At 43.6% G+C, this 25,112-nt stretch overlaps 1 protein-coding gene across 5 annotated transcripts in view; it reads left to right on the top strand.

The window, feature by feature from the left end:
- The window catches only part of Frmd4b (FERM domain containing 4B), a 188,875-nt gene that overhangs the window by 94,523 nt on the left and 69,240 nt on the right, over positions 1-25,112 (top strand). For all 5 annotated transcript variants that reach the window (XM_042679986.1, XM_042679982.1, XM_042679981.1 and 2 more), the window contains exon 5: positions 8,240-8,324. In XM_042679986.1, coding sequence (XP_042535920.1) covers positions 8,240-8,324 — 85 coding nt within the window. The remainder of the gene's footprint in view (positions 1-8,239; positions 8,325-25,112) is intronic.

The following is a 25,112-nucleotide window of genomic DNA, read 5'->3' as shown; positions in this document are numbered from 1 at the left end:
TAGACCAACGGTGACAGGTACCAGCCTGAGTAGTTGACAGTTCTGAGCTCCATCTCCTACTGCTCTAAGAGGTAAATAAGTGTGTGGTTTGTCCCATGATATAGACTCCAGCTCTGAAACACAAGCACCTTCTATACAGTGGACGGGGAAAAATCCTTGAAGATGAAGCCGTGGCCTTCCCTATTACAACCTTGGCATGAGCTCTGCCTCCCCCACCCCATTACAAAATCTCCAAGATACATCCGTGTGAGGGCTATCTGTGCATAAAGGCAATAATGTACTCGTGTGTGTTCATTTATTTAGCCAGTTCTTCGCGTCTGTGGGTGTCTGCACCTCCCCTGTATTTCTAGGGACTGCTCCAGGCCGGGGGAGTTGGCTGTCTCACAACTCTGAATTATCTTCACCAAACACATGGGCCTCTTTGGTAATGCAGCCCAGATGTGAGCATTTTTAAAGCCTGATAGTGAGGAAGCAAACAGGCACTTAGGAGTGCCCGGGACTTGGCCTGACCCCACTGGAAACACTCCCATTCCCGCCAGGAGGGCAACCAAGGGTGGCTTGGGCTGGTACTACCCAGCTCCAGCCCCCAGCAGCTCCGCCTTTCTTTCCCCTAAGTCTTCTTAAGGGTCTCCCTTCTCCCTCCATTTCTTCCTCACACCAGGGCATATTTCTGTGTTCCTGAACTGTAGCTGTCCTCCCAGGGGTACCCCTAAAACACTGTGACACTCGGTGCTGAGGTGTCGCCACCTTAATGGAAGATTCTAGTAAAAAATAAATATGAGAGAAGATTGCTGCGTTTTTGCCAGCATTGCTCTCTAAGTGAGAAGCCTTTGAAAGCTTGGTGATGGTCTTTTCATCCATCCCTGGCCTGGCTAGATGCAACAGTAGACCTGAACAGTGACTTTGACTTGGGCCTGAGTATATCCAACTTCTACATCCCAGCCTTGAAGCCTGAGGCAAGATATCATGAGCTTTAAGTTCAAGTCCAGCCTGGATTACCTAATGAGCCCCTGTCTAAATAATCAAACAAACAAAAACAGAGAGAGAGAGAGAGAGGGAAAGAAAACAGAGAGAGAATAGACTTTTAACTCAAAGAAACGTCATGATTACAACTAATAAGGCCTCATTCCACCATTTTTCCTTTTTTAAAAAATTTTGCTCATGGGGCTGGGAAGGTGGCTCAGTGGTAGAGCGCTTGCCTTGCATGCCTGAGGCCCTGGGTTCGATTCCTCAGCACCACATAAGAAAAAAGTCGGAAGTGGCGCTGTGGCTCAAGTGGTAGAGTGCTAGCCTTGAGCCGAAGAACTGAGGGACAGCGCCCAGGCCCAGAGTTCAGGCCCCATGACCGGACCAAAAAATAAAAAAAATAAAAAATAAAAAATTTTGCTCATTATTTTTAAGTAGTTGTACAAAGGGGCTTCAATTCCACCTGTCATTTGTGAGTAGAGTGCACGTCTATCGTTCACCTCTTCCATGATTCTCCCCTCTCTTTACCATTATTTTCTTTTTTATTCTTTTTTTTGGGGGGGGGTCTGGTTGTGGGGTCTGAACTCTGGGCCTGGGCGCTGTCCCTCAGCTCTTCAGCTCAAGGCTAGCGCTCTACCACTTGAGCCACAGCGCCACTTCCAGCTTTTTTCTTTTTTGCTTATGTGGTGCTGAGGAATCAAACCAGGGCCTCATGCATGCAAGGCAAGCGCTCTACCACTGAGCCACCTTTCCAGCCCCCATTATTTTTCTTAAGAGAACCAAACACAAGCACCATGTAAAGAATTTAATGAAGAGTTGTTCGTGTGGAAGCTGTTTCTCCTATGTGAAATAATAATACACCCCTCATGAGAACCTGGGGTCAAATATTTGAAATCAGAGGGGAAAAAAATGTTTCAAATGCTAACAGGAATGAATCTCTGAGTAGAATGATGGTAGGAACCAGTTTTCTTTCTTTTTTTCTTTTTTTTTTGCTTCTCTTTTTCCCCCTGCAACGAACATATTAGTGGAGTAAATCTTCTTTTAATGCAACTATGAAGAATCATAAAAGCAAGAAGCCATCACATGCCTGCAACGGGAAAGCATGAGTTATTTTAAAGCCCTCGAATCTTAGTTGATTTACAATAAGAAGAAGACAGAGAAGTTCATCTTTCCAGGAAGGAATGTGATTTAAAAGCCCAGAGAAATAACCCATTCCTCCTACTCAGGCCACTCAGAGGCTGCCTGACAGGATGGGGCCTGAGTCAGCCAGGGCCTTACCCGCCTGCCATACTCCCATCTGTATGCACAGTGTCTCAGGAACTGCAGCCATGGCTCAATCTAGGGTGGGGGCGGGGGGGGGGGGTCTGTGAGTGGTCATCACCCATGAGAACCCATCACCCTAACGGTCAGGAGAGTTCCCTCCCTCCCTCCCTCCCTCCCTCCCTCCCTTCCTTACTTTCTTCCTTCCTTTGCCTCTCTCTCTCTGTCTTTCCTCTCTTTCTTCCTTTCTTCTTTCCTCTTTCTCTTTCCTTCCTTCCTTCCTTCCTTCCTTCCTTCTTTCTTTCTTCCTTTCTTTCTTTCTTTCTTTCTGTTGCTTGTGTGGCTTGAACTCAGGGCCTGGGCACTGTCCCTGAGCTTTTCTGCCCAATGCTCTACCACTTTGAGCCACAGCGCCACTTCTAGTTTGCTGGTGGTTACGTGGGGATAAGAGTCTCATTGGACTTTCCTGCCTGGGCTGGCTTTGAACCTTCAGATCTCAGCCTCCTGAGTAGCTAGGATTACAGGTGAGAGCCACCAGCACCTGGCCTGATCCCACTTTCTCACAGGACTCGTTCCTCACTGTGCTTCTTGCTGGAATATCAGAAATTGTTTGTGGAACTCTGCTATGATACGCCTCTAGCCTGTCTTTGCGGGGGTGGGCATAGCACTTCCACCACATTAGGAAACGTGCCATGAATAGTTACGTCCATGGGGGAGGTCTCAGTCGGGGAGGGATGACAGATGGGAATTAGCAATATGAGGAGTAAAGAGATACTACAGCACAACAGAGCTTGGCTGTTAGGGCGGTGCTTCAAGCTAGGGGACCAGAGCATTGCTATGGCCAGGAGCTATGCCTGTGGCCTTGATGTCAGGGGCTTAGCAGCATGCCTGGACGCTGCTCACCACGTTAGTAACACTCCCTGGTCAAGAAAACCCGAACAGGTCTTCAACATTGCTAACACCCCCCACCCAACCAACGGGAGCCAGAGCTTTTGATTCACATCCCAGCTTGTCTGCTTAGCCATGTGGCTTTTGGCTTAGCTGTAAAACTAGAACTGGTGATGGTACTCATCTACTTTGAGAAGCTGTTGAAGGCTCACATGTAAAACATGTCATGGAGATGCTCAAGGCATCTTAGCTATTTGTATATTATAAATAACAAAGGCTTCTGCACCCCTCCACTTCTGGTTTTCTGGTCATAAAGTGGAGATAAGAGTCTCCCAGACTTTCCTGCCTGGGCTGGCTTTGAACCACCATCCTCATCCTCAGATCGAAGCCTCCTGAGTAGCTAGGATTACAGGTGTGAGCCACTAGAGCCTGGTTAGCTGTAGAAGATTTAACCCAAGGCATCAACTTAACTGAACCTTAGTGAGATTGCTCACAGTAAGCAGTTAGCACAGAAACAGCGCCTTTTGCAAAAAGAACTGAAACAGTAGGTCTTTATTTCATGAGTCAGGGGTGTTTCCTTTCACTGAGAAGCCCTGGGCTATTTTTACTCAAGGACCTATAGAGGGGTATGCCTGGAGAGCCTCTGTCCTCCAGCACTACCTGCACTCTGCATACTCCCTGTAAACTAGAGGTCATCCCATGAGAAGGGATGGCAGGTTCAGAGAGCCTGTAATCAGACACTTACGCAGAAGCAAACTCCAAGGTGGATCGCCAGAGGATAGTGGGAAATGAGATAGGGACTTGTTTGCTGGAGCTAGGATACAATCAGAGGCCTAGACTTCAGAAACAAGGTAGACCCAGCGTCTGCTTCCCAGATATCTGTTGAAGGTTGGATGAGTCACACTCTGGCTTTGATGCTGAGCACCTAGCAACCCCCATGTGGTTTTGTCCAGTCTCAAAGATTAGCAAGAGAACTCACCTGGCTGATGGGCTGTCTGCCTGGCATGGCCCTCCCTACCTTTGTCACTGGTGAACTCATGCATTCTTTAAGACTCAGCTCAGTTGTCCTCTCTCCTCTGCTGCTTAGTCTGGTGGATTTCATCTTGGCAATATTTGCTCTCTAGAGTTCGTTGCCTCCCTGCCGTAGGCACCCACGGCACTAGTTACAGACCATTGTGGCATTGCATCATCTTGGCTTGCAATAGAAGCTTAGAAGTCTATAATAGACTGAAGTCTGAGTTTATGGCTCCTCCATTTCCTAGCTGAGTGGGCTGGAGAAGATTTATTGTCTGTGGAATGGGTTCTTATTTACTTTCCAGTACATGTGTGTGTGTGTGTGTGTGTGTGTGTGTGTGTGTGTGTGTGTGTGTGTGTCAGTACTTGGGTTTGAACTGAGGACTTCTTGCTCTCACTTGGTGCACCCACCTTTCTCAGTATCTAATTTCTATTATGTATTCAGCAAGTATTGGATGAATGAGTACATTATACTTAATCGTGTATAATTAGATTAATTGAGTAGTCTGTTCATTCTATCATATTTATTGATGCACACCCAACCATTTCTAAAAATCATTTCTCAAGTAGCTGGTATTCATTAAATATTGAGTGGGGAAAGAAATCTAAGGGAAAATAAAAAGCATCGAGAATAGCAAAGAGGCATACGATGGCACGTGCCTGTAATCTCAGTTAAGAGGCAAGAGGATCTTGAATCTGTATTCAAGGCCAGCCCTGCACCACAAGATGAGACCATACATAGAAGAAGAAGGAGAAGGAACAAATAAGGAGAGGGAGAAAAGGAAGAAAAAGGAAAGCAGACTCAGAGGCCTACTCCTCTGCCTGGGAACTCTGGCAGAGCAAGGGGCCATCCACTTTGCTCTTCTAAGAGTCCTCCAGCTTCCTCCACATTGCTCTCTACATGCTTGGTATATGATACGTCATCCTGTGATTGTAGATCACTCTACCGTCACAGATGCAACGGTGAAGTAGAGAGGACAGGTATGCCCTGCCCAAGGTCAAGGTCATTGTGCTGGTCAGTGTAAGAACATGGTGAACACTGGGCACACTGCTCAACTAGCATGCAAGGTGAGCCTGGTAAAAAATTTGCCAGGGTCCTGCTGCCAACCTTTTTGGCTCTTAATGGACACCTGCTCATGTTGTCATCCTGGACAGGGATGGGATTTAAAAAGAAAAATCACAGGTGAAGCAAGAAAGTGAAGCAGTGAGCGGCCATCACCTTCAGATTGCACTGCAACGTTCAGACGGCAACTAGTCCTCTGGCCCTCCTCATTGGGATCTACCAACACCAGGGCCTGGCCACTCTGCTCTGCTCTGCCAGTTTCTCTTCTTGACTCTTCTCCTCTTTCTCTGCTGCCTCTTGGATTCTATTTAGTGCCCCTCTGTTTCCTCTGAGTCCCTCTTGACCTATCTCTCCACCTCTCTAAGAGATCACGCGTGATTGGTTTCCCATTCATCATCCACTGTGCGAAGCAGCTGGGCGGGTAGCACCTTCTCCCAGCAGCTTGTTGGCTGCCTTTGAATCAGCTGACTGTCTTTGGTCCTGGTGTCCCTGGTGAGAGTAGAAGATTCAACTGATGGGAGATTATAAGCTCTGTCTTGGTGAAAGCCAATTACATGTATATTACACGAAGAAGAAGAAGGAGAAGGAGAAGGCTGTTTATCTGCAATATTTGTACCACCTGGATTTCTTTTTATTCAGCAAAACTGTGCATCCTTCTAAGCTCCAGCTATAATTCAAATTTCACCATATCCTACCTATAATAAAATGTAAGGTTTTCTGAGTCTCAGTGGTTAGAACTTGCTGAATTCCTTCATTTACCATGCATTACACTGAGTACCTTATTTATAACACAACTCATTTAAATTGTGTTAATTAAATTCATTATGGACCTCCTAGGTAAGCATCTTTATCTCCTTTTTGTAAGCAAAGGATCTTTGGCACAAAGAGGATAACATTTCATATCTCACAGAGGAATTCCAGGAGGGGAAAGAATAGCAATTGCTAGTATTCTTAAGCCTTTTACACATATTATCTAAGTTAATCCTTCCAAAATCCTATGACGATTCTTCAAGTGCAGTTATGACACTCATCTTAGTAGCTAAGTAACTTGCCCAAGTAACAAGTTACTTAGCTACTAATAAATGATAGAGGTAGCCTTCCACCTTCTAGATCTTTCTAATTCCAAAGCCTGTATTCACCCAGCTCCTCATTTCCTTCCCAAATTTTATATTTCTCAATACCTAACCCTCCACTACCTTCACTATCTTCTTTATCACTGAGATAGACCCTTGTTAAGTAAAATAAATATATTAGATTAAACCCTTGTAAGTAAATGTATGTATATGTTTACTTCTATATATACTATATAATCATGTACATATGATTAATTCTCCTTAATGGTGCAACATTTAATGGGGTGGAATTTTTCAAATGGTTTTCTCATGTCAGAGATAAAATCTCTCAGGGCCTTATCAGCTGGATTTGCATACCAAACACGTCATTGCTAATGAAAGAGAAAAGAAAGAATGCCCCAGCCCTGGGGTGAGTCTGTGGAAGTGCAGAGTCCCCCGCCCTAGCTTGGTGCACCCTGACTCTCACTAGCAGGAGCTAGAGTTGCGAGCTGTGTGCGTACGGCCTTTTGTCTATTCATGAATTATTCATTGAGGCGCCAGAATTGGAGGAAAAAGCCTTTACCCTCACATGGAAAATAGATGTCGCTACACACCCAGCCCCCTCCCCTTCCCACCCCAGAGAGGGTCTGAGGCTGGTAGTAGCCAGTGGTTTGAGTGGCTGGACTAGCCAAATAACCCTGGAAGGGGGAAAAGGGAGAGAGCACCTTCCACAGAACCTGATTTGCATGAGAAAGACCTAGTCAGCCATCTCCTGAGAACTTGGCTCCAGGTCAGGGGAAACCCCACTGCCTGGGGGGAAGAAAGGGAAGCTGGGAAGGTTTGACAGAAACTCCCCAGGAGATGGGGGGGAGGGGTTAGTCTGGAAACAACTAGGCCTCCAGCAGGGCTCCCGGTTCAGCTGTGGCCTGCTAGCTCAGTAGCCTTCTGCTTTTAACTCAGCTCACCCAGGCTGTGTTCAAGCTGTGTGGGATGTTATGGAGTTCCTAGAACAAGCGAGATTAGGAGCCACATAGATACATTTATGTCTCATATGGGCATGTTGTGTGCCTGATGTTGTTGTTGTTTGTTGGTCATGGGTCTTGAACTATGGGCCTGGGTATTGTCCCTGAGCACTTTAATGCAAGGCGAGTGCTCTATCACTTGAGCCACTTGGTTTTCTGGTGGTTAATTAGTGATAAGAGTCTCACAGATGTTCCTGCCCAGCCGGCTCTGAATCGCGATCCTCACATCTCAGCCTCCTGAGAAGGATTACAGGTGTGAACCACCAGCACCCGGATTGTGTTTGTTTTATTATTCAGTAATTTTGTACTTTTGGGTGGCACAAGATTTGAACTCATGGTCTTGTGTTTGCTAAACAAGCACTCTATCACTTGAATCACCTCTCTTATCCCTGAACCTATTTTGAGTGCCCCTCTAACTCACCTTTCAACACACACACACACACACACACACACACACACACACACACACAATTCTGTAGGAGCTTTTATGTGCAGGTAAGTAGTACAGACCAGGAGGAAATGAATGTATGCAAAAGGAAGCACTATTGCTAGGCACTGGTGGCTCACATCTGTCACCCTAGCTACTCAAGAGACTAAGATCTGAGGATTAAGATTCATATCCAGCCTGGGCCCGAAAAATCTGTGAGACCCTTATCTCCAATTAACCAGCAAAAGGTTGGAAGTAGAGCTGTGGCTCAAGTGGTAAAGTGCTAGCCTTGCACAAAAGAGCTGAAGGACAACATCCAAGTCCTGAGTTGAAGCCCCACACAGGAAGGAAGGAAGGAAGGAAGGAAGGAAGAAGGAAGGAAGGAAGAAGGAAGGAAGGAGGGAGGGAGGGATGGAGGGAGGGAGGACTATTAATTATTAGGAATTATTAATTGTCTCCCATTTTGGGATACTCTGAATGAAGAAATGAAATGATGGCAAGAGAAGAAGATAAATGAGACGCTGCAAACTGCTGTACTGTCTTCCAGGTTTTACATCGAGAGTATATCCTTTCTAAAAGAGAAGAGCACGGTGGAGCTATTCTTCCTGAATGCCAAGGCCTGTGTGCACAAGGTAGGAAAGTTTCTGCACATCTGTAGGGCTCTGCTCTGAAGTTTCTCTGTTCTCTGTAGAGTTCTCTCTCTGAAGCTTCTCTGTTGGATGCTGTGTGCTGCACATTCTACTAATTCTATTCATTTCATCTTTTCTTTTTGATCCTCTCTGTCTTCCCATCCACACAGTCTAGAACCTTCTTTTTTTTTTTTTTCTAAACCTTCTTGTAACCATAGGTGGGAAGGTCATAGGTTCACTCTCTTGGATGATTAGCTGTTCTGTGTTTTGAAAACTCTTATATATCTTGTTGGATCTTTTAGGTTTGATTTTCTTTTTTTAATTTCAGATGAGCAAATACTGATTCAGTCCCTGCCTCTCCATCTTAGCCACACCAGAAGCAGAATATGTTGCTTATTCTAAGGAGAAAATAAATGTCTCAGGCACTAAGGCCCGCTCTCGAGCCCACTTTTTTGAGACCTGGGTTTCCCTCTGAACTCCAAGGGTTGATGGATGATTCCGTCAGAGCAACTGCAGCACTTTCTGAGTCAGGAAAACATTCCATCATCCACAGCCAGCCATCCTCTCCTCTGAGGGGGAACACAATAGCTCCTTGTGGTATTTTTCATTGTGTAGTAGGCCATGGTCCAACAAAATCGCTTCCTGGTTGCTTGTTTGCTCTGTTGCTTAGGCAAAGAAAGTTAGCAGGCAAATTTTTAACTCATAACTATTTCTCTTAGAGCTCTGTATGCTAAACTCTGGCTGGAGAAAATAATGAAAAGCAAGGCTTTTAACTTCTCTTTCTTCTTATGAGTGTTAGTTGTGGGGAACTCCTTTTCTAAGCAGAAACATCTTGCGCCCGTGTCAAAAGAATTTATGCCAATCACTAGTGACTCATACCTGTAATCCTAGCTACTCAAGAGGCAGAGATCTGATGATTGACATTTGGAGGCAAGCCCCAGGAAGAAAAGTCAGTAAGACTAAGATCTCTAATTAATTATCAGGAAAAAAGCTGGAAGTAGAACAGTGGTTTAAGTGCTAGAGCACTAATCTTGAACAAAAAAGCTTAGGGATAGTGTCCAAATCTTGACTTCAAGCTTCAGGACTGGCACAAAAAGGGGGGGAAATAGAATTTTTGGCAAACAAATTTTGCAAAACCTTATTATTATCCTACATAAGTGTCATAGGACACAATGAGTGCTAATAAAAAATTTTTAATTCAGTACTTGGAACTCAGGACTTGATATAGCCTATCTACTTAATATGTAGACAGCAGGCAACAGATCTTACAGAATCAGGTAAACCTTAACAGAGGCAGACAGCTATTCATTAGGGCAGCTTTTAAGTCATTTTTAAAGATATACACATTCCATCTAAGGAGTATCATCTGCCGGGCGCTAGTGGCTCACGCCTGTAGTCCTAGCTACTTAGGAGGCTGAGATCTGAGGACCGGTTCAAAGCTAGCCCTGGCAAGAAAGACCATGAGACTCTCATTTCCAATTAACCACCTAAAACTGGGAAGTGGAGCTGCAGCTCAAAGTGGTAGCCTTGAGCGAAAGAGCTTGGGGACAGTGCTCAAACCCCCATGACAGATTAAAACAAAACAAAATAGCCATATATATATATATATATATATATATATATATATGCACACACACACACACACACACACACACACACACATATATATACATAATCTGAACAATGGTCATAGAAGTAAATAAGTTTTATGAGAACATAGCTCAGCTGTAGAACACACGTAGGTGGATTTATTGATTGGTAAAAGTGACTCATTGATGGCGGTTGGTGCTCTTGACTCAGAACAACTATTAGCTGTGAGAGTGAACGGGGACCTTCCCCCCACACTCTGCGGGGGACATTCCTACCTCCAGAAAATGTCCAACTCCTCTTACAGCACCTATACATGCTTCTTCCTACCAGACAGATACCCCTCCTTCATCTTCTTTCTGCTTTTCTTTTTGTACTCAGGGCCTAGGCACTGTCCCTTAGCTTGAGACTGCCACTCTACCACTTGAGCCATAGCTCCACGTCTAGCTGTTTTCTAGTCAATAGGAGATGAGTATCCTGGATTTTTTTTTTTTCTGCACAGGTTGGCTTTAAACTGTGATTCTCCAATCTCAACTTCCTGAGTAGCTAGGATTAGGGACATTAGCCACCATCCCTACGGACACCCTGCATCTTGATGGATGTTAATTGCCTGCCCCATGGAGAGGCATGTGGCATCTTGAATTTGGGCTCCCCGTCTCTCTCCATTGCGATCACTCTACCTGTCGATGCTCTTAGTCTGCGGTGCTTTTATACACAGGGGCTCAGAGGGCTTCTCTAGGCCAGGCCTCAGGACAAGGCACCACTGCAGTCGCAATTGAGGAGTGCATTAGCACTCTTGCTTGAACAGAATCTACAGGAAAAGAAGAAACTGTCCCTAGTGACTAGCCATCCTGAGAGGAGCCTGGCTCTTGTCAGAGCTGTCATTCACGTGTGAGCCCCAGCCCATGTACCTGTTTAGCTTCCCTGGTGAGAAGGCATGGGGCACACCTTGCCTTCGCAAACAACCACCTAGGCCAGGTGGGGATGATGTGGAAATGCCGAAACTGACATTAGAGGCGCCCTGGCAGCCCTCACCCGGCAGGCCGGGGTCCACCGGGGTCAAACTGCTGTCACAGCACGTGGAATAGCACAGCAGGCCTGCCTGCTGGGGTGTACAGTTCATAGAGACTTCCTTGTACATCTCTGATTTTAGTGATCGGCCAGCATTTACTACCACCACTTAAAAAAAATATCAATCATTGGGGCCGGGCACCAGTGGCTCACACCTGTCATCTTAGCTACTCAGGAGGCTGAGATCTGAGGATCATGGTTCAAAGCCAACCCAGGCAGGAAAATCCATGAGACTCTCATCTCCAATTAACCACCAGAAAACAAGAAGTAGCTCTGTGGCTCAAGTGATAGAGTACATGCCTTGAGCTGAAGAGCTCAGGGACAGTGCCCAGGCCCAGAGTTTAAGCCCCATGACCAACAACAACAACAACAAATCAATCATCGCAACAGAGAATTGACATTGGCCCCCATGTTCCTTTTGGTGTGTACAAAATTCTGATGATGGTGAAAAGACAAAATGGAAACAAACAAATGGGACTGGTGAGGTGCTCTGTGGTAGAGACTAGGCACAGCAAAAGCTCCCTTTCCTGCAGAGGTGGGAAATAGAAGAAAATGGCAGAACCTGATTGACTCCCAAAGGCCTGTGTGTTATAGCATGTACTTGAATGGGGATTGTGGAACACCAACATATTCTCTCTCTCTCTTCTCTCGCTCTCTTCTTCCTTCCCTCCTTCCCTTTCCCTCCTTCCTTCTTTCCCTCTCCTATCCTTCCCTCTGTCTCTCCCTTCCTCCTTCTCTTCCTCTCTCCAGTGCCCTTCTCTCTCTCTCCTGTTCCCTTTTCTCTCTCTTCTCCTTTTCTCTTTCCTCATTCTCTCTCTTCTCTCTCTTCTACAAGTCCATCCATCTTTCCTGGCCATAAAGAGAGTAGTTTTACTCTGCGAGCCCAATCAGTCATAGACAAGAACCTCCAAAACCATGAGCTTAAATAAGCCCTTTCTCTTCATTATTTGATGATCTCTGGTATTTTGTTATAGGTGTGGAAAGTTGACTAATATATAGCTCTATTCTACTGAGTACTCACGAGTGTAGCAGATTTTACCCTCATAACAAAGTATTACTACTTTGGCATATGGGGAAATGGAGGTATTGATATGTACAGCCAAGGTTGTATACTCAGTAGTAACATCATGAGACTAGGCATTCAGGCTCCAGAAACCATTCATTTATTCAAATAATTACTGCATACCTAAAATACTCATCAGAGGTCCTGGAACTTTGTCTTATCATTGTACTATTTAACACACCTTCCTACAGTCTAAGAATCCTGGCTTATGGATTTTTAAACTTGTGTGTTTGTATATAATAATTATTTTAAAGGTAAAGCATCCATATTTTGGGGGTTGGGTCCGGTCGTGGGACCTGAACTCTGGGCCTCGGCACTGTCCCTCAGCTCTTCAGCTCAAGGCTAGCACTCTACCACTTGAGCCACAGCGCCACTTCTAGGTTTTTTCTTTTTGCTTATGTGGTGCTGAGGAATCGAACCAGGGCCTCAGGCATACATGGCAAGCGCTCTACCACTGAGCCATCTTCCCAGCCCCAAGCATCCATATTCTAAGACATGATATTTCTGAAAGATGCCAGAGACCTTGGAGAGGCTGAGCCTCCCATGATTCTACCACTTACTCTTTCCCAAAATGACAGAAAAACAGGTGAGAACATTCTGCAATATGGGAAATCTCACAAACAGAATTATGGCTTTATAATCATTCACACACACACAAATACTGTACTTTAGCTGTATAGAACCTATCTCATGATCACAAAGTATTTTAATGCCCCAAAGAGTATATACAGTATATACAATACCAAACTTTTTTTTTTTTTTTGGTCGGTCGTGGGGCTTGAACCCTGGGCTTGGGCGCTGTCCCTGTGCTCTTCAGCTCAAGGCGAGTGCTCTACCGCGTGAGCTACAGTGCCACTTTCAAACTTTTTTTTTTAAGGAGGAGGAAAAAAAATAGCAATTTTTTTTTTGGGGGGGGTCCAGTCGTGGGGCCTGAACTCTGGGCCTGGGCGCTGTTCCTCAGCTCTTCAGCTCAAGGCTAGCGCTCTACCACTTGAGCCACAGCTCCACTTCCGGCTTTTTTCTTTTTGCTTATGTGGTGCTGAGGAATAGAACCCAGGGCCTCAGGCATGCAAGGCAAGCGCTCTACCACTGAGCCACCTTCCCAGCCCAAAAAATAGCAACTGTTATACCACTTTCATGGCACTAAATTCAGTGATAGATTCAGGAAGTCCCATAACAGGGCTAGGAATATGGCTCAAGTGGTAGAACATGAAGCCCTAAGTTCAAACCCTAGTGGTATTAGAGTAAGTAAAATGGTTTGATTTGTTTAACCCAATAATTATCAAACTTATCTGTGTATGAAACTCCATCCAAGCCTTCATGTTAATGGACGACTAACCAACCATCCTTTTGAAAATTCTGTGTAATGGTTCATACCATTAAATAAGAAAGCAGAGATGGGGCTGGGAAGGTGGCTCAGTGGTTGAGTGCTTGCCTTGCATGCATGAGGACCTGGGTTCGATTCTTCAGTATCACATAAGCAGAAAAGCCAGAGGTGGTGCTATGGTTCAAGTGATAGAGTGCTAGCCTTGATCTGAAGAGCTGAGCAAAAGTGCCCAGGTCCAAAGTTCAGGTCCCATAACACACACACACACACACACACACACACACACACACACACACACACACACACACACACACACACACACACACACACACACACACACACACACACACACACACACACACACACACACACACACACACACACACACACACACACACACACACACAGAGAAGAGAGACAGCTGAAGGACTTCCTGGATACTTGCCATGTGACATGGCCTTACCATAAAACCAAGGTCTACTCAGAGTCTTCAAATACCACATCTTTAGAGATAGTTGAAAGAAAGTGACCTGGTGCCAAGTTAGCTGTGACTTTTTTCCCAGGCTTCCTAGAACAGGACAACCTATCAACTGTGCAGACAACAGCTCAAGCAACTTCACTGCACACACACACGCACACACACACACACACACACTTTCTTTTTCTAATAAGTACTCATCTCTTTGTACTTTGAATAAATGTGGAAATACAAGTGAGCCAAACATTAGTAACCCTATTAAAAGACAGAGTTATTGCAAGACTAAGCGATCACATTTATTTTTAGCCTCTCTCTTACCCCTGTTCTTATTAGGTGCGCCCTTTCATTAGTAGACTGGGTGAGAGATGGAGCCTGACATCCCCAAACATGCTCTCTCCACTGTTAGTGGGACAGGCACATTGCATAAGGCCCTTAGAATCCTAATGCTATTTGTATTTAACCGTGTGAACCTAGAGGCTTCAAAGCTGGTTTAAAAGCTCAAGCAGCTTTGGAGGGCAATTTGGCTATTTCCATGAAAATGAAAGAGTCCAGAATCTAGATTGCAGGATTTTCATTGAAATATGAAAAGACCCATAGAAAAATTATTTGTAAAACTTTTCTAAAACAAAGTCCTTCATGTTTCTGATTCTAGGAATATGAAATTAGACACTGTATAGATGCACTTTGGGATGAATGACAAATTCAGCTTCATTCATGCGATAGGGTATTGTTCAGCTATAATAAAGAATGGCTGTTCTTCTTCCTCACATGACATGAAAACCTTTCTAAATTGTTGTGTTCAGTTTAAAAAATAGGATCAACTTACAGAACAGTGAACTTAGTATGCTGGGTGGTAACTTTGTTACTTCCGATATAAAATGGAAGAAATAGAACAAGGTACAGCATAGTACATCTGTCATTGAGGAGAGTGAGTTTATGAAAAAGCTTTTGTTTCCTAAGTAATGTTTTCCTTAATTGTGTGTGTGTATGTGTGTGTGTGTGTGTGTGTGAATGTGTGGATCAAATGTAGGAAAAGCCTTGCTAGTAAGCAAGTAAGAATTCTCCCCCTGAGCTGTGTCCCCTTTCTGCTTTTCCAATGTGTCAACAGGAAGTTGAGATTTGTTTTAAATCAGAAAAAAAAATTGGGATATTCTTTAAACATTACCTCTTTAAACGTGCATGGAGAAAACAAAAGTAATGCTATTTTTCCTTCTAAAAATATCTTATCACTTTAGTCACAGTCAAAATTTAGCAAGAGTTGGAAATTTCTATTTTTCTAGAAAGGCAAAAGATCTGCTATTATCAGACACCTGACACAGAACTTTATTCCTATTGTAAAAACAAACAAAAAAAAAATGTTACTTGCTAGGACTTTTTCTTTCCTTTTTGAGCTAGTAATGGGATGTGAACTTGGCTCTTGCTTGGCTGTTTGTCCAGGCCAAGCACTCTACCACTTGAGCCACAACTCCACTTCTACACGGTGCTGGTTAGTTGCACGTAAATGTCTTACTGAGTTCTTATTTATTTATAGGCCTCACTTGGAACCACAATCCTCAGATCCTCAGATTCCTGAGTATCTAGGATTAAAGGTATGAGCTACCAGTGCCTGGCACAATATGAAAACCAAGAAAAATTAAATGTGCAAAGCTCATGCCTCTGTGTCCCCCAGGTAATGGTAACTATTCTCCTGCAGTCTACAGAGACGCTCTATGATGTGGTAGTGCAGAGTCAGGAGATCATGGTTTGAGACCAGCCAGGGCATAGAAGTTCCTCAACTCAGCGTTGTGTGTAGTGCCATGCACCTGTCATTCCCACAAAGGATCCAGGCTGCCCCAGGCATGAAGTGAGACCTATCTTGAAAAATTAACAAATACACACAAAAGGACTAGCACTGGCATAAAGTAGTAAAGTAACATTTTTGCAAGCACAAGGCCCTGATTCAATCCCTAGTACCACAAAAATAAATTCAAATAAAACTTAATGTTTATTGCTGGAATGTTCTATTTGAGACTTTTTTTTTGTTGTTGTTCATGGGGCTTGAACTCTGGGCCTGGTACTATTCCTCAGCTCTTCAGCTCAAGGCTAGCGCTCCACCACTTGAGCTACAGCGCCATTTCCGGTTTTCTGGAAGAAAACTCTTATTGGAGGTAAGAGTTTCATGGACTTTCCTGCCCGGGCTGGCTTTGAACTGAAATCCTTAGATCTCCTCCTGAGTAGCTAGGATTACAGGCATGAGCCACCAGTGCCTGGCTTTGAGACTTTTATGCTAGGATTGACCATGGGCACAGGATACCCTGGAAAGTGAACCCTTAGATGAGAGGAAATTCCTGTATTGAACACATCCTTCCCTTCCTTTCCCTCTCCTATATCTAGTCATACTTCAGAACTCAGTAGTACCCTCCCCATATGCATTATGCATCCTTACTCCCTGCCGCGACACCCTTTAGCAATAGTAACTAACAATATAATGGCCCAATTATAAAAATATACAGTAATAAGAGTCAGGTGAATGCAGTATGGAGCGTCTCAGCCCATTAACTGAAATAGCTGCCCATTGACCATGGCTCTGGTGAGCTTTATTCTGTTCCCTGCTTTCTTGATTAACTTCTGATATTAGGGTTTATCTTTATTTCTCTCTTGCTGGCCTGGAACCTGGCATAACAACGGCCCTTGGTAAATATTTGTCAAGTGAACAAAATAAATGTAGCTTACACTAGCAACTACACTGATCAAATTTTGTACAATGGGCAGGTGAAAAGAATCAAGCCAAACTGAAAATCAATTCTGAGAAACAACTATAAAATGAGTCATGTTTGGCTTTCAATCTTATTTTGATTTCACTACCGAAGATTGAGCTATTGCTCCCCAATTCAATTTTCCAGAGTTGGTATTGTACTTTCAGCCTTGAAATTTAATACACTAAACCCATAGAGATATAATTTTACCATTGCATGACCAGATTGTAAGGTGCTGGTATTTTCAGCATATCTGTCATACCCTTTGCTGATTTACTCACTATAAGCGTCTTTTGGAAATATTCAAAAGAATCACTGTGAAAATCAACTACAAGGATAGGCTGATATACTTCCCTGCTCTTAGATTCAGACATTTTTCTTTAGCCTTCTACAGAAATAGGTCTTGAGCTGCTGATTGCCTCCAGGACAGGGGGCCACTGGGCAAATCCACAGTGGCAAGGAATCTAGTTAATCCTGAAGCCTCCTTTGAGCCAGGGCTTCCAGAATAGGCAGCAGCAAAGCAAGGATTGGCAGGGAGAGGAGGGAATGGAGAAAGTAATCAACCCAAAAGTCAAAGACTTTTGAATAACTAGAACATGGTTATCCTTGGGAGGGAAATATTCTCCTAAAACATAGTGAGATGCTTAGATGCTTTAGTATTGTTCCGGCTGCCTGTTTGTGATCCAAAGACTTTAAGATACTCAGGGAAAGACCTATTAGTAGGTGTATTTATGGTGCTGTCAGGAGAGGACTTAGCCTATATTCCCTGTTTGACATAACTGACCATGAAGTATAATCCTGGGCAACCAATATCTTCCTGGCTGTCAGCAGCATGTGAGGGAATCTTGTGCTGAAATGATTCCCTATAGCTTAGCAGTAACCATTCGAGAAGTTACCAAAAGCTGAACTACATTCAGCACATCTACTCAGCTGAGTTTTAGTATTGGAGATTTGGGAGTGTTTGCAAATGTGAATCTGTATGTGTGCATGCAAGTGTGTGTGTGTGTGTGTGTGTGTGTGTGTGTGTGTTTAAGAGAGATTTAACTCGTTTTAAGATTTAGAATTTATTTTAGTATAATTTTGCTATTATTAAGGTATTATACCATGTCATAAGTCAGGTAATGAGAGCATTGGTGTTTTGGGGGGCAGTGTCACCCCTTCCATGGCTTTCCAGAATTACTTTACAAGATCAGTAGTACAAACTGAATTTGGCAGGCTGTAAGTTTGGTCTGCAGTTTGGTGAACGTGCCTTTTCATAATAACCAGTCATCCAGAGGTCAGTATTTACCACGTGAAGTCACTAAACTAAACATCAGAGCTGGTTTGAAGACTAGCCAGTCTATGAGGAACAAAGAAATCTAATCCTTTATTTGAAAGGGCTGTTGAAAGTTTTGTCATAAAGATCTCACCTTTCCTTGTTTCATGTGGTTTTCCCCTTTATGTTTTCCTGACATTGAACTGTGTTTGTCTTCAGTGGTGAACATTCAGATATACCCTACCTTGTACACTTGTGGGAATAGAAGTTTCCAGAATAATAGCTCTGACACGTGCCATCTTGAACCTCATCTCCTCAGGGCCTTTTCATCTGTGTCAGGTCATTTGTCTTTACTACCTCCCTGAGTTGGGCAAAAGGAAAAAGAATTGTTCCTCCTTTTCATAGATAAAACCCTGTAGCCCAACAATGTGAAAGAAGCTAATCATACAGTAGAAGACAAGGAAAATACCCTCTAGCTGTCTCTAGCTAGAGTAAATTTACAAAGACTGAGTTATTTGTTCACTGGTATGTCATCAGCAGAAGTAGACTTTAAATATTTGTTGGCCACATTGAGAAAGACTTCTGAAAACCCAGTTGGAAGGCCTGTATTAAGTAGTAGTGTGCTCTAATATGAATCATCCTAAAATGTTTAATAGTTTTTATGTTATTCTGGTGTTTTGAGGATGCCAGCCTCTCAGAAATGGGCTGTAAATGTGCCGTTACAGCTAAATTGTGGATCAGAAATAAACTTAAAAAAAAAAACACTATAGTAAGTCTTAGAAAGGAGAGAGGGGGATTGAAGTCTAGGAATTTGGATTGCCGGTGGGTGAAAGGGTCTATTAATTTTGGGGTTTTTTTTCTGATTATTTTGGAAATCAAATCCCATGAAATGCTTCCTGCTTTTTTTTCTGATTGATGTCCTTAAGAAGTCTTACATCCTCTCTCTCCCTATCTATATACTTTATATCTATCTATCAACCCGTGTCCCTGCCCAGCTATCATCTAGCTGTTTTTCTTTCCTTTTCTCTTCTTTTCTTTTTGAGACAGAAGGTCTCACTGTGTGGCCCACCCAGGCTGACCTCAAACTCATAATTCTCCTGCCTCCACCTCCTAAATGCTAGGACTTTAAAGCAAGGGCCACCTCATACCAGGTTATGGCCTCTATTTTTTTAATCCATTCTAAAAGCAGATGGCTTTGGCTTTTCCATGATGCTTCATCTACTTGCCAGCCCTGAAAATGAAGTTTGGATGGCCATGTGCCTATTTTTCAGGAAGAATAAATCAAACTAAGTAGGCCCAGGAGGAATGCTATTTGGGGGAAACATTTACAGTGTGGACTCATTAAGAAATTATCTAAGGCTCTGGCACTGGTGGCTCACACCTGTCATCCTAACTACCCAGGAGGCTAAGATCTGCCCAGGCAGAAAAGTCTGTGAGACCCTTCAATTACTCAGAAAACAGGAGGTGGAGGTGTGGCTCAAAGTGGTAGAGCATTTAGCTTTGAGCAGAAGATCTCAGGGATAAGTGGCCAGGCCCTGAGTTCAAGCCCCATGACCATCAAGAAAGCAAGAAAGAAGGAAGGAAGGAAAGGAGGAAGGAAGGAAGGAAGGAAGGAAGGAAGGAAGGAAGGAAGGAAGGAAGAGCGAGCCTTAAAATAGTATAATTTATTACTGGCTAAAGTCAAGACCGTGGTATTGGACAACCACTAAGTTTATTTGCTTCTCGGGGAGACAGACCGCATAGTTTGCCTTGAGTCAATAAAGTAGAGCAAGGGGCCCTGGGGATGTAAGCTATCTAACTTTGTATCCTGGCTTCACCAGTGACAGGGTGACTTTAAGCAACTGCTTACTTCATTGTCCTAAGCTTCTGTCTCAAGTGTGAAGCGGACATAAGAATATTTCCTCCTCATATATGTATGGGACAGATAATAAGGAATGAATAAATGTGCCTTGGTTCTGTTGTTATTAACAGTATTTTCCAAAGTTCCCATGAGGACTATGCTATAAAATGTGTTCATCTGTTAGAAGTTCTGAAGCATACTAATCACAATGATGACCAAAAGGAAGACACTGGAGAAAACAGTTTTAACCTGGTGTGCATTACTAGTGAAAAACATTAATAAGAGACTCTATCAGGTAATAGTCCGGAAAAACCAAGTGTTTCTACATTTTTATTCCTGGGAAGATCTAGATAGGGGACTAACTTGAGCGAGACGTCTTTACTCAAAGGTCCATTAATAATGTCATGATCATAACTTTCTCTCCTGATCCATCCTTTTCTCCCTCTAATCATCCTTGATTATCTTGTAAGCACCTTACACGTCTTCCTCTTTTTTTTTTTAAATGACTAGTTTTCTATCAGAATGCTCTGCTGCTACAAATTGAAATTGTGGTTGTAAATCGGTGCCAGAGTGCATTTAAGCAATTAGAATGCTGTAATTAAAGTCTGCTGTGTATGTAATCTTATAATGTGAAAGGATGAGTACAGAAGCGCAGAGCTGGGTTCTAAGTGTTCGTTTAATAATGGTTATTCGTCTCTTCTCCACTTGTTGCCCGCATGTGTATCAGATGTGGGCACCCAGGAACCTCCATGCTTATTAGCAGGGCTGACCTATTTAGGCTCCCTCCCTTTCTTGCCTGGCGTAACAATTTGACTGTAGATCACCACACCTCTCATTTCTAGGGCAGCCTCATAAACATTCTCTCCTTTTGCTTTGAAAGTGTGTTGGCACAAGAGTTTATAAAGAAGGTTCAGCTATTGGCACAATAGAGGAGCTAATCCCTGACATTTGACCGTGTGACCCATTTCCTCCTCCTGGGAAAACACAGAGCCTCAAGACCTCAGAGGGAGGAACAGGAAACAGTTGAAAAAAGGAGGATTGAAGTTCTGATGATGTATCAGTAGCAGGACATTCTCATCAAAAGGTTCTTCATTTGTTTTTGTTTGTTTGTTTGTTTTGGTGCCAGTAATGGTGCTTGAACTGAGGGCTTCGGCACTGTCCCCTAGATTTTTTTTACTCAAGACTGGCACTGTACCTCAGTAAAGTTTGAGAATCAGTGGTCTGATACTGTCCTCACTGTGGGGTAGATCCATAGATGGCACCCTGGCCTGCTCAGTGGGTCTCAGAAGTAGGGTGCAGTGTCATTATGTTCCGTTTAAAGCTGTCACCTGCTGAGTTTCTCTATTGGGAAATCATTTTGTCCCTTTGTAACTGAAAGATGTCTGGAGTTGATCTTCCCCCGTTCTTCCTCCCAGAGTCTCCACCTCCAGTGATGTCCTTCCCTGAGAGAGTTCATACTGTGGAAGGAGAGTTCATACTGTGGCTGTGTGAAAGTCGATCATGATTTTCTCTTCTCCTTCACCCCTATTTTTTTTTTCAGTGATCAGCAGGGACTCATGCAATCCTTCTGGTGTGATATCTTGTCATCTCTATCGTTCATTTTGGTGATCAAATTGCACCCACTTTGGCTCATGGAATCCATTTTAAGTTGCATCCTTTGTGTGTGCCGTTTGTTTGAGTTCATTTTTTTGTTGGTGTTTGTTTGTTTGTGTACTTGTTCAGGTACCAACTTAGGGTCAGGGACTCTTGCTTAGCCTTTTCTGTTCAATGCTGTCATTCTGCCATTTGAGCCATACCTCCTCTTTCAGCTTTTTGCTAACTAACTGGAAATAAGAGACTCACTGACTCTCCTGCCTAGGCTGGCTTTGAATCATGGTTCTCAGATCTCAGCCTCCTGATTAGCTAGGCTTACAGGTGTGAGTCACCAGCACCCAGCTTTCCTCACCACTTTTAAATGCCTCATTTTATGATGCAGGAAGACAAGTCCAGGCTCTCTCTGTACTTTTGTGGCTACAATCTTGAAGTCAGCCATTTTTCCTTTGAGGAGAGAATGGTAGCTAGAAACTCAGATCTGGTTCCTTCTGAAATTAGTTGGAATTCCATTAAAAAAATTCCATATCCTATAGATGCCTAAAAATAAAGCACATTACACAAACATGCATGGGCTAATTCAAGGGGAGTATGCTGTGGCTAAGTTCCCCCTTTTTTCTCATTTCTATTTTCTGTGCATGTGGTGCTAAGGAATTGAACCCAGGGCTTTATTTATGCTAGGCAAGCACCCTACCACTAAGCCACCTTCCCAGCCCTTTTTTTCTCATTTCTTTTTTTTTGGGTCCGGTTATGGAGCCTGAACTCTGGGCCTGGGTGCTATCCCTCAGCTCTTCAGCTCAAGGCTAGCACTCTACCACTTGAGCTACAGCACCACTTCCGGCTTTTTTCTTTTTGCTTATGTGGAGCTGAGGAATCGAACCCAGGGCCTCATGCATGCTAGGCAAGCACTCTACCACTAAGCCACCTTCCCAGCCCTTTTTTTCTCATTTCTATACGCGTATATTCACCTGTGTTATTCTCCCAAGCTAAGCACTCATTCTGATACTACAAACTCTCTCACTTGCACTTTCCCTCTCTCCTGGCACCTATCTGATTGTGATCAAGTTTCTGAGAAGCCGTTTGCTTGGTTATTATGCTTATGTCTTTGAAACTCTGACACACACCCAGCAAAGTACCCACACTTGTTTAATTTCCTTGTACACCTTCTCGTTGTTCCGAAACATCTTCATGTGTGACTTTTCTCTTCTCCTTCTAAGTCCATAATGAATGCAAGACAGATATCATTATGATTTTCCTGTTACAAGTATAGCAGCACATGCAAGCAGAGAGCAAATAACTTTCTGACACCTTGTACCTGTAGAGTTTCTGTTTAGGTACGGTGTTTCTCATAGAGTGAAGGCTGGCCTATATTGTCATACATCAAGAAACTCAAATTTCTTACTCTGAGTTGGCAAATCAGGTATATGGTGAACCAAGGAACACTAGAAACATCCCTTCTTTTAAGAAAGAAAAACAAGCCAGGCGCCGGTGGCTCACATGTGTAATCCTAACTATTCAGGAGGCTGAGATGTGAGGATCGAGGTTCAAAGCCAGCCCAGGCAGAAAAGTCCATGAGCCTCTTATTTCCAGTAAACTACTGGAAAACTGGAAATGGCGCTGTGGCTCAAGGGGTAGAGCACTTGACTTGAACTGAAGAGCTCGGGGATGGTGCCCAGGCCCAGAGTTCCAGCCCCACAACCAACCAAAAAGAAAAAGAAAGAAAAGAAAAACATACAAATACTCCCAACTAGTTTTATATTTCAATATGATTTCAATTGATAGTCTACAAATACTACTGAACATCCAGAGAGCTCCAATCACTGTGCTAGGTCTTGTCGATATAACTTTGGCCAAATACAAATAACGTCTCAAGGATGATTGTTAAATGGGCAGGGTGACAGCAGGTGTCTCAGCAGACATCAAGAAAATACTTAGAGAGTCTAATGAATTCACAAATGTAAACAGTCACTGATAGGTTGCTCATTATACCTGATAGTGCCATTGAAGGATTGTGCTTCCATTAGGGAGATTACAGAGAAAGGTGGGAGTAAAATTAGGGATTATACTTTTTTTTTCTTTGGTGGGTCTTGAACTCTGGGCCTCTGTGCTGTCCCTTAGCTCTTCAGCTCAAGGTTAGCGCTCTGAGCCACAACACTACTTCGGCTTTTTCTGTTTATGTGGCACTGAGGAACCGAACCCAGGGCCTCATGCCTGCAAGGCAAGCACTCTACCACTGAGCCACCTTCCCAGCCCAGTGCTGGGCTTTTTGATAGATGCTTAACATTTATCCTTCACTTAATGATCAAAACAAGCAGATATGGTTAATACTATGTTCTACCATTTCACTAATAAGGAACGGACCAGGTCTTTATTTCTGTTTTTAAGTAAAAATAAGGTGCCAACGGCCCCACAGGTTTTCCCAGAATAGTAGAATCTTACAGTGGAGAAGTAGGTCAGGTCAAAGAAGAGGCTGAAGGATCAATTTGCATCTAATAATCAATGCAGAGGGCTCGTATGGCTAATATAGATGCAGATCCAACGTAAGTTTTTGTGTAGGTAAATGGAGCAAAGGATAATTTCACACGTGGGTAGCAGATCATTTGCAATTGCAAAAGAAATGTTCAAATTGGTTGGTAATTACATTGAAATAATTTTGTGGAACTCGGTGGTAGAGTGCTTGCCTAGGATGCACCAGGCTCTAGGTTCCATCCCTAGCAACACACACACACACACACACACACACACACACACACACACACACACACACACACACACACACACACACACACACACACACACACACACACACACACACACACACACACACACACACACACACACACACACACACACACACACACACACACACACACACACACACACACACACACACACACACACACCCCTTCTTCTTGATTTGATGGAGTGTGGAACTCGGTGGTAGAGTGCTTGCCTAGGATGCACCAGGCTCTAGGTTCCATCCCTAGCAACACACACACACACCTTCTTCTTGATTTGATGGAGTTTACTGAAATACATACATTTCCCTACTGAGGAGGACATCTGATCCAGGTGACGATGTCCTGAGTGCCCGAGGGACGGATGTGCACTCGTCAGAAGGCAGTAAACTGTACACTGATCTGTTCATTTTCCTGTAGCTACCTAAAGGTTTGTTAATCCACTTATACAGTAAAACACAGTACCTGATGAAATCAGGGTTATTTTTAAGTGGGAAAAATCAAGTTGGAACAACCAATATAAAACGGGGCTCCTGGAAAGGAAAGCACCAAGCCCGCAGACTGAAGTTCACCTTCTCTTATAGCCAAAGCCAAGGGGGCGCTGCCACCACCCACACTAAGGTAAAAACAACGCGTTCAGAAGAAACACAGTTGCTGCTGCTGCTTAAACCCAGAAGCTTCCCCCATGGGGCCCTTGAAAATGCTGCTATGTGGTATAAACAATGTCCCCAATAGCACACAGAATTATTACAATAATGACTTCTCCCGGTTGTTACCTACATTGTTTCTTGATCTAATCCAGTGGAGTAATGCTAGAACATAGTTCAGACAAATGAAAGGCTTTATTACCTGGAACAAACCTTGTAGATAACTTATGTAGGATTTTTTAATTATTCCAGCATCATCCAAGAATAACACTTAGAAAGTACAGAGCAGTGGTTCTTAACTAGGAACAATTTGGGGCCCACACCCATCCCAGGGGACATTTGGCAATAAATATCGAGAGGCATACTTGATTGTCACAGCGAGGGAGAGGCTACTACTGGCATGTAATAAGTAGACCCGAGACTCTGCCTAGCTTCCTGTGTGATACACAGGACGTTCACC

Source organism: Dipodomys spectabilis, unplaced genomic scaffold (assembly GCF_019054845.1).
Source record: "Dipodomys spectabilis isolate Male_0828 unplaced genomic scaffold, ASM1905484v1 ptg000054l, whole genome shotgun sequence".
NCBI lineage: Eukaryota > Metazoa > Chordata > Mammalia > Rodentia > Heteromyidae > Dipodomys > Dipodomys spectabilis.
Note: the sequence above shows the minus strand (reverse complement) of the source record. Positions and strands in the feature narration are given on the sequence as shown.